General features: G+C 38.7%; 1 protein-coding gene across 1 annotated transcript in view; it reads right to left on the bottom strand.

Annotated features, from left to right (window-relative positions):
- TTC27 (tetratricopeptide repeat domain 27) overlaps positions 1-17,823 on the bottom strand; it is a 102,125-nt gene that overhangs the window by 68,864 nt on the left and 15,438 nt on the right. Inside the window, 3 exon segments of the mRNA XM_042462876.1 lie at positions 5,785-5,851; positions 6,530-6,642; positions 9,807-9,943. Coding sequence (XP_042318810.1) covers positions 5,785-5,851; positions 6,530-6,642; positions 9,807-9,943 — 317 coding nt within the window.

Raw genomic sequence — 17,823 nt, forward strand, 5'->3', positions numbered from 1 at the left:
TAATAACTGGTTGACACAAACACCATGAGATGCTTTTGCTCTTCCATAGAAAGCAGACACATTTAGATGTGAGATTTAGTCATTTTACAATAGTGAAAGGACGGGAGTCAAAGCTGCTATATACATAAATTATTGTCTGGCTGTAGAAAAGCTGTTTTAAACCTCATGCTAGAACTTTACATGAAAAAAGTGAAATGAACTACAAGATGTCTTTCATATGTATAATCTATTACAAACATGAAAATTACTAGAGTCTACATATAGTAAAACTAAGTAAACACTTGTGTAGGCTGTTGCCCAAGTTAAAAGAATTACCGTAACCATTATTCTCCTGTTTATGGTTCTTTGGATTCCACCCAAAATATTTTATTTTTCATTAGCAGCATACCCATCAAGTCACTTATGAGACAATAGTGAATGGGGTGGGTGGGTTAAAAATTGATTCCCAGGGGAAAATATGATATGTATTAGATTAGAACAAGTAAATAAATGTACAGACTATTTTCCTTCCCATATTGAACACTAATATGGATAATAAAAGGTTATTTGTCCACCTGTCCTGAATGGGGTTACGCTCCCCTTGAAGGACTCAGTTCGCAGTCTGGGGGTGCTTCTGGACTCGTCGCTCCACCTTACATCTCAGGTGGATGCGACGGTAAGGAACACTTGTTATCAGCTTCGGCTGATACGCCAGCTGCGACCCTACCTGGGCCGGGGGACCTTGAAACGGTGGTACATGCTCTGGTAACCTCTCGGTTGGATTTCTGTAATGCGCTCTACATGGGGCAACCCTTGTACCAAACCCGGAAGCTTCAATTAATGCAGAATATGGCAGCAAGGCTGGTCACTGGTAGCTCCAGGACCAGCCATATAACACCTATTTTGCAAGATCTACATTGGCTGTCCATTCGCTTCTGGGCACAATACAAGGTGTTGGTTATTACCTATAAAGCCCTAAATGGCTTGGGCCCAGGGTACTTGGAGGACCGCTTCTCCCCATATAATCCGCCCCGCACTCTCAGATCGGCCGGGAAGCAATTGCTAAGGGTTCCCAAGATGAGATATATCTCGTCTTCTCAAAGGGCATTTTCTGTCTCGGCCCCGATAACCTCCGCTCTGTCACCTCCCTTGACCAGTTCAGGAAGGAACTTAAGACCTATCTCTTCCAACAAGCTTTCCCCCATGTGTCTTGACATCTGTTTTCTCCCCCGTTATACAGTTGCTATTCGGCTAGTTTGTTTCTCTGGTTTTATTTTTGGAAATTGTATATGTTTTATTGGGATGCTTTTTATGATGTTTTTAACTTGGTATGTTTTATATTGTATACTGTTTGATGTATTCATGTTGTAACCTGCTTTGATCTTTGGAAAAGCGGACTAGAAATAAACAGTATTATTATTATTATTATTATTATTAATGAAAAATAATATTTGATAAAAGTGGCTTCAGCATCTGGATCACCTTCACACCAGAAAGTATTCCATCAGTCCTCACAATTCTCCTTCCTTTCAATCATCTCCTTCTTAATTCTGTTATCTGATTTTTCTAATGTTTTCCTATATTGCATCAAGCAAGTGAAGACTAGCAGCAAACCCTGAACAAGACAGAACATTTAAACGATAAGATAATTAAAATTTCCTTATACAAGCTGGAAATATTTGAAGAATGGACAAAGACAAGAATGAACACAGCCCAATTTTATGCATTACGGAGGAAACAATGAGCTGTTCTAATATATTCTTAAGAAATCAAAACTCAGAGTTTATCAAAAGCAGAAATGTTTTCATTTCTGCATCTTCAATCAGAGGTAAACACTAGAAAGAAGCTGGAGACACTGGTTTTAGCTCACTGCTATTTAAACTGACAACTTAAAATGGAACAAGGTTAACATTTCAACCATTTTCATTATTATTTATAAATTATTTTCTTGAAATCTACTCTTGAAGTTTTCTAAAAACATTAGTCAAAGCATATTAAGGTGGCTGATTCATTTAAAAATATATAATAAAAATGCATAAGGGCAGATTTATTTGTTTAAAAATGGATCCAATACAAAAGAACTTAATGTAATTTGACTCTCCATTAAACACCAACTTGATTCACTTTTAAGGCAAGGGTGAGCAAAGTGCAGACTCTAGCCTACATTGTGCAATTCCTAAAGTTGATGTTGAGTCCCCGAGAACTTAGGGTCCCAAAGAAATTTTAGGGGGGGGGGGGTTCTGAAATTTTGTTTTACTAAATATTTCCTCTGTTCCCATACTCCCTTCCTTAAACCTAGCAGATGTCTTTTTAAAACAAGGGAAAAGTCAACTTTCACTTTGCTTTCTTGTTCAATAAAGGTTTCTCCTCAGTATAAATTAGCTCAGGGAGACTGAACCATGTGGTGAAAGTGCCACCTGATTCCTTTATTTTCAGTAAACCCTTTTTTCAATGAAAATGCTTTTAAAATTTCAGCAGGAGAGTGGAGGGGGCAAAGGGCAGGTTCAGCCAAGGTCATGCAGAGGCCAATGCCGTCCACCGCCTGACCTTATATAAACATAAAAAGCAAAATTAAAAGGTTTGGTAATATTGGCCAATATATAAAAATATGTGTTTAATTTTTTTAATGCACATACAAAAATAAAAGTTTAAACCTAGCAGTGAATAAAATAAGGCAAACCTCATGTGGGAGGGTATTCCTAAGTTGATATACACTGGCTCATTAACCCTTCTCCATAATGCTTTACCCCAGTCTGTAACATTCATACTAAATTATCACATGTAGGCACATACTGCTTCCCTTTTATGCAGACTTCAGCCTTTCAAAGCAGAATCGGGAATGCAGCACCTCCTTAGCATATCTAGACTTCCAATGCATCTTATTTTAAATTTTGGGTGTGTATTCCTCTACTGCAAAGTCCTCTCTCACATACAAGATTTCCCCACCATACAGTATGTTTCCAGCAGTTACTCTTGGGGCAGGGTGGGGGTGGGCGGGCTATGAAGTCTAAATGAGAAAGTAACACCCCAAAAATAATAACAACAAACAAATGAACCACTGTTTACAAAATCCTGATATTTCGTTAGTGCATCTGCAATATATTTTAACTATATTTTGTAACATTCACTTTCTAGATTGCCTAGACATAGGCAACTGTTTTCCTTTGCATTTCATAAGTATTCTATATAGGCAAGCACACACAGCTACAATACAGAATCCTCTTCTGGAGGTCCGGACTTGTGTTTCTTAAACAGCCTTCCATATCACATAGCAGGCATTTTTGAATGAAGAAATTATTTTTATTCTTAGAAGTTACTATCTGTATCATCTCTTGAGAGTGAATTCTAATTTGAAAGAGTTTCCATCAAGTAGCCCTAGCATATGCCTTAGACTATTTAGATAAAACAGACGTACATAAAAGATAAGAGATAACTGAGAATGTTAAAGTTCCACTTTTATTTTTCAAGAAGCTGCTTTAATTATTTGTAAATTTTGCAGTTATTAGGATCATAGAATTGGAAGGGACCTTGTTTGCCTTCGAGTTCAATCCCCTGGTCAGTGCTCAATTGTTAGCCATTTGTAGTTGCTGAACGTCAGCTAGAACAACAGGAGAGGCAAAATACAGGATACAACACTAGTTTGAGACATATAGGCCTTTTCTCATGTATAGGTGTTCAATACAAAACCTTAATAATCTGTAGATCCAATAAAGAATCAACTATGTCTCGTGATTTGTAATGTTTTTGTTGAGACATCAACATGGCTGTTAGAACTTCGACCTACAATGCAAATGCTGAAGTGGTGACTTATTCACTCTAAAAGGATCTGAATAGATTCTCATGCTTCAGGGTATCTTGAAAAGACTCCCTTCTTCAGGATAATTATATTAAGCAGACATCAGATGAATGTATGACAACCATCTAACCAGCCTGCAGATTTAGGAATCCACATGTAGGCTGAGAAGATGCCTGCTCACACATACACGTAACAGTGTATATGATGTTAGAACAGCTAAGGTAGGATATTGTGCTTAATTTTATCAACCAACCTTTGATAATAAGCATTTGAGATAACTAGTGTTCAGAGAAATCATGGAAGTCCCTGACATCATTATTTAATGTTGTTTTCTAGCTGTGACAGAGGTTTGATTTCTTTATCTGTTGTAAGCATTATAGAGTTCACACAGAAGAAAGATGCTTTGAAAAGATTCTTTCTTACGCCAAATTCTACTGCAAAATATATTAAGAATTTATAACCTTACCAAAAGATACTGAAACCAGCACAAAATATCATGGATTGCCCACATGTGGTGTAAATTAGTGTTCTTGAAATTAGCAAATTAAGTGGTGGACATCTTCGCTGGCCAACAGCAGATGCACTGGAGCACTAATTTTCAAATAATGAACCACTAGATGGCATATACTGTATATTCCTTTTATGAAGAATTTGCCCAACAGATAAGGCTACATTACTTCAAGAGACAAATAAAACTGTATGAGAAGCACCATACAAATATATGCTTCTGCCAGAATGTGCATGTGGTGACTGTAATTAATTTCTTCCCTGGTTACATCCCCACAGCAATAGTCAGTTAAAACTGCAGTACAGCAATTAATAAAGTGTGTCTATTAACCAAGCCTTCCAGATATCATAATTTTGAAAATGGCCAGATAGAAATGAATGAAAAGAGGGTTTACTCATTAAGCTCACAGTGGGAGGATTAATGTTCTATTTTCTCTTGCGAAAAGATACTTGGGAGTACAGAGAGCAGATCTGAACATAGATGGGTGTTCTGACTGATACAAAGGAACTGTTTACAGAATCGCCTGAATAGTTTCTGCACTTCAGCCACCAGAAGAGTAATATTTTGGTAATGTGTTTATTAAGATTACAATTATATTCCAAGAAATAGGTAAGTGCTGCTGAGAAAAAACATGTCAACTGATTTTACAGGACATGTAGTTACTAAGGTAACATTGACATGGGGACTCCAGCTCCCACCATCCCTAATTAGCAATGGATATTGGCTCTGCTGGCTGGCCTATGGGATCAAATAGTAGAGGCTGGAGATGATGGGACCTGGTGTATAACCCCTGGGTTGAGGAAGGCTGCCAAACAATTATCAGAATTGTAATTTCTTGTCACACACAAACAGAGGAGGACATGTCATTCAAATAGTACAGAACTGTTCATGGTACAAGCAAGAAGTGTTTTCAATAAATGTTGTTGTTGTGTGCCAAATATTTATATATATATTACATTCCACTCGGATTCCCAGTGATTGGGCGGTATATAAATAAATCCTATTATTCCCTGTTCTATTAAAAGCTTCCAATCCAGCAGAGCATCTCTCCCACTGGAAGCGGAATAGGTGCAAGTGATCTTCATGGATCTTCCTTTTATGCCTCTTTCCCCCACCCCAAATCTTCTCCAGTCAATTGTGGGATTCTCTACAACATTGTTGAAACTGGTGCTGGAATCTGGAAAAAGGTGAAGCAGGAAAATGATGAATATTGCTTTCATCCTGCCATGATGGCTAGAGAAGCCTACACAGAACTTCACATTGGGAGTTCTCTTATGGACAGTGGATACAATGGCTCTAACATATGTGTTTTCCAAATCTTTCACACAGTTGTGGATGTTAATTATGTAGGATTCCCAATTGTGTGAAAAGATTTCCAGATGTCCATTTCAGACCTTATACGGAACAAGAAAAGGGTAGGAAAAGGCTCCTCCTCCATTCAATATATATAACAGATTAAATAAAGTTCCAGGCAATCCAAATAAAAAGATAAATTGCTTACTGATGTAAAAGCAAGCACCTCCTCTTCTGTAAGCTTATGGACTGGGTTGTTCTTCTGAAAATCTATGCTGGAAACAATAACAATATTTTTATTGTTAATTTTCAATAACTCTGTTTAACTTGAGGATATATTTGGATAGAAAACTGAAATTGTTAAAAAATAATCTTAAACAAATTAAAATGATAGCTATGTGAAATCAAAATAATTATCACACAATCCGCTGTTCTGGGTGGAGTAGAAACATCTAAACTTGTAAATGTTTCCAGCACAACAAGTATCTACAGCATCTGCCACAGAGTACAGAAAGATTCAAATTTTGAATTACAATTTCCAGTGGCCATGATGGCTGAGGGATTTAGAAAGTGAAGTCGAAGGCTGTCATGGCCGGCATCCATAGTTTTTCGTGGGTTTTTCGGGCTATGTGGCCAGGTTCTAGCAGAGTTTCTTCCTGACATTTCGCCAGCATCTGTGGCTAGCATCTTCAGAGAAAGAAACTCTGCTAGAACATGGCCACACAGCCCGAAAAACCCACAAAAAACTATGGATTTAGAAAGATCCCATTCAAAAAAGTACTTTTCCAAACTCTGTTCCAGCCTCCCCAAATGGCTTTGTATATTGCTACATGTATGGAGTCGTCCTTCTTTGAAACATTTTTTTCCACAGGCAAAGTTTTACAAAACACTTTATTATTTTTCTGGAGTCAGGCATTTGAGATGATGATGGATGGAACCAAGTATCCTCTTACCAAATTCCAAGGATAACAGCAAGCTCTTCAGCACATAGGTCAGGCATCTGGTTCTGATGAGACTCCGCAAACTTTATTTCATTTAGCACAGTATCATCATTTAAAGCATAATTCTGTTAGGAAATACAGACAAGTGATGAAGTGCATCAGAAATCATTCATCTGTTTGGAAGTTGCAGTAGTAGTAATAGTAATAGTAACAACAACAGCAACAACATTAATAAAATACTTTGGACAGTAGCAGCAGTTTTAACATTTCCAGGAATGTCAATCCTGAACTTGACAACCTGGTAAGATTTTCTTGGCTAGCAGAACAGCAACTGTCCTGAAAATGATTAAAAAAAAAAGTAGGGCAGTTGACCAAAGTGTGAATTCAAAATAGAAGTTATGGTATGTAAAATAACAGAACCATTTAGAAATAAATTTTGCATTTATCTTTCTAATCTTTGAACTAAGTGATTTTCAAATTGTACTCCAGTTAATCCTCAGGTTCTTTCAGAAAAAAATCAATAGTGGTAAAAAAAAGACTGCAGCACTATAGTAAGTATTTGTTTTCACTACAAGTATATCCAAATTGAGCACAGGATCTGAGCAAATATGTAAGCTCTATCTTCCTAACATCCCTCTATCCCTTACTTTTTGCCCCCAAAGGCCTTTTAGGAGGCAAAGGGGGCATTTTCATCATATTTCAAACCCCTGGGATAATTTTAGGCCCAGGAGAGTTTAAAAAAAACAACAATAAGAAGTGGGAGGAAGTAACTGCCTGGTCCAATTCCTGTTTGGAAAAATAAATCTCTACCAGGTCTAAATTGGACCAAGGTGGCCAGAAATGTGGCACTCCCCCCCCCCCCCCCCCGCGCCCCCGAGGAAATTTGCCAGCAACACGCCCCCCCCCCCCCAAATAAAAATTATTGTCTAATCTGCAAGTCAAATAATAAACCATCCAGTGTTCAAAAGTCTATATAGAAGTTGTGAAGTCGAAGGCTTTCATGGCTGGCATCCATAGTTTTTTGTGGGTTTTTCGAGCTATGTGGCCATGTTCTAGAATAATTCCATCCTGACGTTTCGCCAGCATCTGTGGCTGGCATCTTCAGAGAATGTTTGCCTGGAAAGGACTTCGGTATATATATTGTGTGACCTGGAAAAGCAGGAGTGATTGCAGACCCTCCCACCCTGAGGCCTGCCATTAGTAACAAAACAATATACATGCAAATCACTTCTATTAACATAAACAAGTTGAACCAGGAGACACATTTCTGACGTGACTCCAGAAGCCCTTCTATTGCAAGGTAGCAGCAATCTCTAATGGATCTCTGGGTGATGAACCAATACACTGGACTCTTTCCAGGGATTTGCTTTTTTTTTGGGGGGGGGGGGGGTTATGGCAAAAAATGCAGACAGCCACACTCCATATTATTAAATGCAAGCGACATGCATGTGAACTCATCAGTGTGTCCATCTGCATGCACCACCACTGAGTAATAGGGGAGCATGGTCATCTGCAGGTAGTCAAATCCATGGATCACCAGCCCACCCACAGGAAGGGTCCACTGTATACAGTTCTAGTTCTACTTCAGTTAACAATCGACTTAGTTCCTTGACTTTGATTATCAACAGAAACTTTGCTACAAGAGGTAAAAATAAACATGGAAAGAATAAGGATAGTTTCCTACACTGCAAACAAAACAAAACAAAAACAAAGCAGCTCAACATGTTTTAGGAAACTTTTTATTCAAAACAAGCACTATGCACATATGAAATGAAACAACCAAATCAGGTATGTCTCAATCAAGTGAACTAAAACATTTTTAATCTTCTAGAAATCACCTGAAAGCTTCATCCAAATGCATCCTGGGATTATTTTCTCCCTTCAACAGCCTGTATTTTCTTTTCTTATGATTTCCATTTTGGTGGCAAAATGTATAGATCTTTGCTTTGCCTGTGTGCTACAGTATGTTGTAAAGGAAACCAACCCACTTTCCCCCTTTATTTCTGTTTTGCTCTTCCCACATGCTCAGTACATAATTTTGGAGACAACTGTTTACCTTGCCTGTTGTTGGTAAGCACATAAGTAGGATCACCTGGAGGAGAATCTCATTCTTCCCCAGGTCAAGTTTTATTGCACTGTTTACTACAGATATACTGCTGCAACCCAACTCTGAAAGTCTGTCTTTCTCCAGCTCTCTTTCACCATCCTCTCAAAGCCAATGCTGCAAGCAACCAAGCAAGCAAACAAACAAACAAACAAAAACTCACCTTCCAGCTAGATAAAAGACAAGGGATGGGGTTCGTGTAAAAAAAACTTTGTAAAAAGGTGCTTCTTTTTCAGAGGCTTTGCTAACTGAGGTATACCTGTATAAATATTTGAAACTAAAAGGTAGCATGGAAATTATAATTTCATGTATCATTAGGATCCAAGTAGGTATCTGAAGTCTTGTGACTTGATTCTTCATAGTTAAGGTTAAAACATATTGATATATCCATAGATAAAACATGCCTTTACTTTAGGTCATTAGCATTTTTCACTGCCCAGTTAATACAAAAAATATACTATACATTAATATAATTGTAACTTAAACATGCATTATGAAGTCATCATTCAGGGCTCATCTACTGGCCAAAATACTCTGGGCTGTTCCCATCTTGTCTTTTGTTCTCAAGGTATTCTGGCTCTGGAGCAGCCTTGGATTCCCTCCATCACCTCCACACTGTGTAACAACATGAGGAAACTGTTTGCATATCTGTCCCATTGTGCCACTTGGTGCCACAGCCGCTGGTGCAAGCTACTCTCTCTGAAGTCAAGAAATGAAGCGACCAACAACAAATGCATGGCTGGGTGCCTTGTTGTGATTTCAAAGAGAGTGGCTCCCGGCAGATGCTGACTGGCACAACGGGACATATGTGTAGACAACCACCTAGCATCACTACAGTGTTCCAGATTTTCCTGCAAAATCTGGGGCAAAAGGTGAAGGGTTTTGCACTAGTTTAAGAGAGGGACTGAGCAGATTTACTGCGTAACTGGCTTCACATTGTGAAGACAGCTTATACTCGAATTGAGAATTTGACCCTATGTCATGTAGACAGGTTGCAGTGAAGGCAGAAGAAAACTGATTTAATTGGCCCATGTAAACATACCCTCTATCATCCTTAGAAAAAACACAAATCCTTTTATGCAAGAGAACAAATAATTGTACAGTCTGACAAAGAAGCCAACATAGCAACTAGTTCAGGAGCATTCTGCATGCCAAAAATGGTTTAAAACCCTTTCAGTTCTTTACCTTAGTTAAATCTTCTAGTGGAGTAGGTGCTGGACTCAGTTCACGGTGTGGAAGGAGAACATTATCTTTTCTCTGAACATCTAATATTAGTTGTGCTACATATTTTTCCTGAAATCGTGTCCTTTTACCGAGAGCACCTGCAGGAAATTAATTGTTAAGAAGAAATCAGAAATACAGTAGTGCATTTGTAGTTAAAAGCAAAAGTGGGGAGCCTTTTGCCCTGAAATATTTTGGATTTCAATTCCAAGGGATTATGGAGTAGCACTCCAAAACAACTGAGGGCCAAAAGTTCATACTTTGAAGCAATGGTGACCACTCATGGGGTCACCCAGTGCAGGGCTGTGCTCACCCCTTCTCCTTCATTGCTGCAGCCTCCTCACGAGGCATTCACTGCCACCTTGAGGAAGCAGGGCTGGGCGTGCTTGGCCTTGTCTTTCCTCACGTGGCAGCAGTCACCTCATGAGGAATTGCCACCACAGTGAAGCAAGGCTGGGCATGCTTGGCCTTGGCCTTCCATGAGGTGGTGGCAGTCTCACTATCACCGCAGGGACGCAGGACCAGGAATGCTTTCCCCTTCCCCCCCGTGAGAGGATGGCCCAATTGAGTGTCAGCCCTCTTCCAGGGTATCACCTAGTGTGGACCATACTACTGCATCCACTATTGATGCCACTGCTTTGAAGGCACAGTATTTTCTGCTGACATGAAACAGACATGAGTTTGGTCAGTACCTAGATGGAAAATGGTCTGGAAACATCATGTATGCCATTATCAGTTCAATATCAGAAGAAGGACAAAAATATCTTAAGAAATAAATACAGTAAGATGTAAAATTTGGAACAATGCCCTTGTGTTTCACAATGTAAACAGCATGGTTCAGTAAGTAAAACAACAAATGTGGCCACATTTTATAAACTTCAGTCAGAGAAGAAGTTGCAAATGAACACTCCGTTTATTCCAACAGTTTATCTATATGGCTTAGGATCTAGATACCTGAAGGGCCACTTCCTCCTACGCAAAGCTGCCTCTGCATTGAGATAGTCTTCCTAATGTTCTTGCTTTCAGAATAAGACAGGTGGTGTTTGGAGAAAGCCTCCTTGGATGGTAATACATGTTGCAGCAGCATCTTTGCAGTGCTGCCTTGTTTCATGACTGACCAGCAATTGGAACCAGGCTGTTTCTAATTTGCTTAGGTATTTGATTGATTTAATGCATTTCTACGGCTAAACTTTCATAGTTTAAAAACTATGTGGATTTAATCAGCATAGTGTTACAGCTTTTATCTATTTTATTTTTTTAAGTTACTTTGAGATATATTTTTTTAAACATTTCTATTGAAAACCATCTCTCTACCCTATCACTGTGATCATGTCATCTGTCTTGTTCCATGGGTTCAACCGTCATCTTCTACATCAGCCTCTATTTTCAAATCATGATTTGTCTTGAATGTTAAAGGTAGCCTAAATAAAACCAATTGTACCCATATTTTAGAGGATACAGAACAAGATGTAATTAGAATATTGTTGCCAGAAGTTATCATTTTGACATTTTTAAAAATAGAGTAATAAAAAGAAATTTGGATTTCTAGGGGAACAAGGTCTTGCCCTGGACTTGAGTTTTACTTGAGGATTATGTACCCAACACAGGGAGGTACCTTAAGCCTTCAAGCAGACAGCTATTTTTTTGATATGCTTGAATTGACACTTGTGAAGGCCATTTGTCAAGGTGGATAAAGCTTGAACTAATTCCTCTTCTAAGACTTGTAAATCAAATTTGTACCTGCCTAAATAATCAGCTGCCAGAGCTTCCCCAATAACATGTTCTGCAATGAAGCCATAGGAACTCATAAGTCAAGATGGGATGCCTTCAGTAACACCCTGTCTCTAGCAACACTCATTTTGAATTCTGATCCTTTTTTCTGGGGTATTAGCTACACGTCCTAATTTCATAACTTCTACAAATTTGACAAGCATGCCCTCTATTCCATCATCCAAGTCATTGATAAAGGTGTTGAACAGCACTGGGCCTAGGACAGAACCCTGTGGCACCCCACTGGTCACTTCCCTCCAAGATGAAAAAGAGCCATTGGTCAGTACCCTTTGGGTTCAGCTAGTCAACCAATTACAAATCTACCTAACAGTAGTCCTCATTTTACTAGCTTGTTTGCAAGAGTATAATGGTGAATTTTGTTGAAGTCCTTACTGAAATCAAGATATGCTACATCTACAATATCCCCTTTATCTACCAAGCTGGTAATTTATCAAAAAAAAAGAGAGATAAGATTAGTTTTGAGGAACCTATGCTGACTTTTAGTGATCATGGCATTCCTTTCTAGATGCTTATATACCTTCTTTTTAACAATCTGCTCTAGAATCGTTTCTGGTATTGATGTCAGGCTGACTGGGCAGTAATTGTTCAGATCCTCTTTTTTTCCTTTTTTGAAAATGGGGACATTTATCCTCCTCCAGTCTGCTGGGACTTCTCCTATTTTCCAAGAATTCTCAAAGATTATTGACAGTGGTTCTGAGATTACATTTGCCAGTTCTTTTAATACCATTGTAAGTAGTTTACCTGGCCCTGGTCACTAAAATTCAAGTATTCCTGTACTACCTCTTTACCTATTCTATGCTATATTTCTACTACTGCATCATGTGCTCTATTTTCCTCAGTTTGAGCACTGTATTCCTTTTGTCAGAAGACCGAGGCAAAGCATGTATTGAGTATTTCTGCTTTTCTCTGTCCCCTGTCCCTCCTCCATACAACGGCCCTACTATTTTCTTCTTCTTCCATTTGCTATGGACATAACCCAAAAAAAAACCCAAAACCCTTTCTATGGTTCATTTGCTGTATGAAATCTAGAGAGAAAGTGTCATTAAAATGAGATCCATCAACTTTTAACATCTTGCCATGACTCCTGCTGCTGCTGTGAAGTTTGGACACCACTATTCTCTTTAACGATCAGGTCCAAACCAAACCAGCTGACATGAATGTTGGTCTTTCTTGGCCTTGGTTTACTTATTTTTTTAAGTTTGTAAAGCATTATCACAACAAAATATGGTTTCTCTCCTCCACCCACAGAACTATAAAGCTTCCACAAAGACCTTCATTAGCTCACACTGAGGCTACAGTAACAAATCTTGTTTCTGACACTGGCAAATCCATTTAACCTCACTAATCAGCATGCTGCCATCAAAATAACTTCCCTGTTCCTTCATTCTAACCATAAATAAACCCACACATTTTGGGTCTTTGCTAACTTGGTTTCTGATTTAAAACATACATCTTCTAAGCATTACTTACAAGGGCTGCTCTGTAATATTATATTTTTAAATTATATGGGGAATACCCAAGTGTTTTTAGGAATATGTTCAAAAATACTGACTGAGCTTGGCAATACCAATGTTTGGGGTTTTTTATGTAATCCAGAAGATTTAATGCTGTCTTGTTGGTGCACAAAGAAGGGATACTACAGTAGTTCCTACACTATACAAGAGGATTTCATTCACCACTAATTAAGTTTGTGGTTGAACAGGCTGGCATATGTCATTCATGTAAGCTACCAAGAAGGTCAACACTGGCATGTTTATGAAGCAAGAAGAGTCCATGCATCATCAGTTGCACAAATCACAAACCAAAGAAAAAATAGACAACAGTAGCAATGCAAAGATTTGATCTACGGCCATCTCGTTAATATAGGTACAAGATTTGGGCAGCAATTCATTACAGTGAAGTATCTCTAAACAAGAATAATAACTGAAGCTGTATGTGCCCACAAGTGTCTGGACCATAAATGGAAGGTCAACACCCTGGGAATATAGTGTGCTTTTATGTGTGCCTGCTTTAATCTTGTTTCAACCCATTTTAAGTCCTGCTCTTGAAAAAAAGGAGAGAAAGAAGTCAAATACATTTTTTTAAAATTAAAAATGCAACAGCATTAATTAGTAATCATGATCATGGCAGCCAAAAGGAGAAATGTAACATCTCTCTCTCAAACTTTGATCCAGGAAAAAAATCCCTCCTCATACATTATTTCATTGGGAGGGAGGAAAATCCATTAGCACAAGATACTATTTACAAATAAGCATTTAATATCATGTCTAGTTTGGCCCTATCTCTTGCTTGCCTGCTAACCTATATGAACAGACCCGAGTTTTGGAAGTAATGAAGATGTGCTCCTAAGATAGCTAGTGCTGGCTTTCAAGGTCTCTTTATTAAGGCTCTAAGATGTTACAGAGTAAATCAGTTTAAGACAGTGAAGAGCTGGAAAGTGTTAACTTAGTTTATGAAGCTCTTAGGAAGTTGTGCATAACTCACCATTTGACAACAACATACTAAATAATTAAAATACAGCAGGTGCTATGTGTTCTTTAAAATTAAGTTGTACAATTTTTGCTTCTTTCTTTTCTGGCATGAATTCACAGGTTACTTTCGTGAGGACAATTATATTAAGATCAATGCCCTTGTAGCTTGAGCACTCAAGAAAAACTTTAAACAAACAAACAAAAAAATCTATACAGACTTTTTTTTAACCCTGATTCATGGTCCACATGGGCCTGCACATTAAAAAAAATAATGAGAAAACACACACATACATCTTGAAAACATTATTTTAATTTTATTGAATGACCCATAACATGAGTGTTACGATTTTCCTGTATAACTGCTTGCTCACTAATCTCTCAGGCTTATCCCTTATAACGACAGATAAAATGTTTTATTGTACATGTTAATGTCTTAAAGGAAAACACTTATGTCACCCAATCTAGATGGTATGTAGAATCAAAAAGAACCTGAATTGAAAGTAGAAACTTGAACTAGAAAGTAGAAAGGAGAATTACATATAAGTTTAGCTATAGATGCAAACCTTTCATTTAATGAGTTATGAGCTTTGTAGCAAAGCACAGAACAAATCAACAACATAGCTGTATTAAGTAGGCAACAGTGGGGCACACACATGTCTTTTAACACTGTCTAACCGAGGAGAAAATGAAGCTCTAATTAGAAAGAAGAACATTACAAGAAAGGAAACAAAGGGGCGGCCTGCACCTGACCCTTTTCTTGCTGGATTGGAGGCAGGGCAGTCTCGCCGGCAGCCCAGAGAATCCAATCCAGTGCTTTTCAGGACCATGGAGAAGCAGCAAAATGCCACTTCTCTGTGGTCCTGAAAAGGAGTGTCCTTGGGGCTTCATGCCCCAGGACACCCCGACAGGCGCAGCCATGGGAGAAAGGGGCCACTCGGCCCCTTTCTCCCATGGTTTTGTTCCTGCGGCCATCTGGTTGCCACACAGGAACGCCGCAACCAGGAACTGATGCTGTCATGATGCCACTTTGTGTGCGCCATGTTTGGGTGCTCAGTGGCAGCATTGGCATCACGGTGGCTCCCATGTAGATGGGAGGCCGCCATGACAATGATGCCACATACTAGGGTTGCAGGGCGTGCAGACCAGGCCAAAGACAGTAATCCCATTTTAACTGGAGAAACAGATAATTAAGTCATCATGCAAACCATGTGTTCTCTTACAGGGCCATAATATCTCTCTGCAATGGTGCATTTGTTGGTGTTCCCAGTGGTGCTGCCTTAATAGGTATGTCAGGGCAGCCAATTTCTATTCATTACTTTATACACTGTAAAGCAGGTAAAATTGGTAACTGAAGTTTATCTCAAGCTTGGATTCAGAAGGCATGAATGATGAATTATCATTTCTTTGGCAAACTACTGATATTTAATTGTCCATTGCAGATCCTAAAGGAACAAGTCTGCAATTATAACTTTGCATTAAGCATCTGTCATTTGCAAATGAGCATTTCTGTTCTGTTTAAGAATTATAAATGACAGTACCTTTTTTTCCTCCAGCTCAGACCCAATTTGATTAAAATCACAAATACCAAGCCAATTAATGTTAATTTAAAATAAAAACACTGTATTTTGTTGTGCAAATGCTTCTGTTAAGTGCTTCTGTTTAGGTTCTTCAAGTTCACCCAAGCTTACCAGCTGCAAGTCATAAAATTATCTCACAATGTTAGCAATTCCTCCACACCATGTAACTTTACAGAGCATGCTAGTGAAAAGACAAAAATAAGAAAAAAGATGCAGGAGCATGGAGGAGAAGGGCATGCAGGCTATAAATAGTACTGGTACTAAAATAATTAGGTGAAAAGGACAGAACTACCAAGCATTAATTAGCACTGAAGATTATGAGATGCTGAACACTTTAGGACAACCTTGCCCCATGGTGCTGCCCTCCAGATGTGTTAGACAACGGTCATGCTGGCTGGAGATGGTGGGAGTAATAGTTCAACACACTGGAAGAGAATCAGTTAGGGAAGGCTGTCTAGAACAACACTACTTAAAGTCATGGTCCACTGACCCCTGCTGGTCTCTGAGCCATTGACTCCTGGCCTAGGATGAGTTTTCAGGAAGCTATCTGAATATGACACTAATATGGCACAAATATGGCACTGTTACCTGGCACACTGGGAAAAGGTTTGCTGGTCCACCATATCAGATAGCTTGAGAAGCCAAACTAGTTCACACGTCAAAATCTTAAGAGACTCACTTCCCCCCTCCTTCCCTATGCTCCCAGTGAAGTGAGAGAGGATATCTGCTGCTTTCTCATTCCTATGAAGAGTAGCTCTTAACAAAAGGAAGAAATTATTGCCAGAGGTAATCACTCTTTTTCCTTCCTAGTTTTCAGTATCTCTGTAGCATGGAAAATCTTACATCACTTCACCATATTAATTTTCACCCACCGCAATTATTGCTCTTTTTTCTCAATCTCTGTCTGTTCAGATGCATGGCTCCCCAGGATAGGACAAGTTTCTCACAAAGCAGTTCTGTTTCTGAAGAAGCCAGCCAGAATGCCAGGATTTACACTTTCCCAATGAGATGAATCTCTATCAGGTATCATCATCCTCAAGGGAGGAGAAGCAGGTATCTGTGCAACAATGCCTACTATATCATGTTTAAATTTACTTTCTAGTGTTAAATATTCTACGCATACTCTGTTCCCAAACCGAAATTTGTCAACAAACTACTGAAAAATATGTTCATCAGCAAATTAAACATTCTGTCCTAAAATTTAACTCATACTATTGAGTCACAGAAATAAGAAATAGTACTCTTCTATGAGTTAATATAGGCCTATGATCTACGATGAACAGACATTGAAATTTTAAAGTTTAAAATTTCAAAATTCTGGAAGCTGTGATGAAATTAAAGCAACATTACTCACATATAGCCTGAATGTATGTATCAAATAAGCTCCCTAAAATGTCAACAAATTCCTAGTAGGGGCTCTAAAATGGGGGGAAAAATAGCAATCCAGAACTATTGTAGTGGATCACCAAAAAGAAAGATCTGAAACAGTCCCTTTCCCTCAATGTGCCTTACTGGAATGGACTGTCACATTTTGTTCCATTAATTCTTGTGAGGATCCTGTCTAACCCAAACCCTAGAGCAGAGGCGGGAATTGTACAGTCCATCAAGGCCTTTTGCATAGCTCCTGGGACCCCTCAGATTTTTTTAAAACAAACTGCTGCCAAAATAATCAAGCCTCTGGGAAAACAAGAGGCTCCTATTTAATAAAATTTCTGGGAAGATTGCAGCTTTTAGTGCCCAAATGATTTTTTAAGGGAGGTGGCAGAAGTGACTTTCAGAAAACACACTCTTTCAGAGGATTACCCAACATCTGAAGTCAGTATTTTGGCAGCTCAGAGATCACCGAGGACAGTGTTTCCATGAGTAGAATTCTTTTCAAGGAAATCCCATATGTTTTTGCCTGGATCTTGAGAACTTTGGGAGAGGATCTCCCATCTTTCCTATGAACACCTGAGGTATACTTGGTGGATACTTGAGAGAAGGTCTTTTAGCACGAAATTCCTTGCTAAAAGAGGCCCAGGAAATCTATTTAATGGCCTTCCACTAACAATAAAGACATTTTAATTTAGACAATACCACAAGCTGACTTGAAAATAGGTTGTACTTGCTTGAACTGTAAAAAATATATAAGGGAATCCTGTA

Source organism: Sceloporus undulatus, chromosome 1 (genome assembly GCF_019175285.1).
Source record: "Sceloporus undulatus isolate JIND9_A2432 ecotype Alabama chromosome 1, SceUnd_v1.1, whole genome shotgun sequence".
In the NCBI taxonomy this organism is placed as follows: Eukaryota; Metazoa; Chordata; class Lepidosauria; order Squamata; family Phrynosomatidae; genus Sceloporus; species Sceloporus undulatus.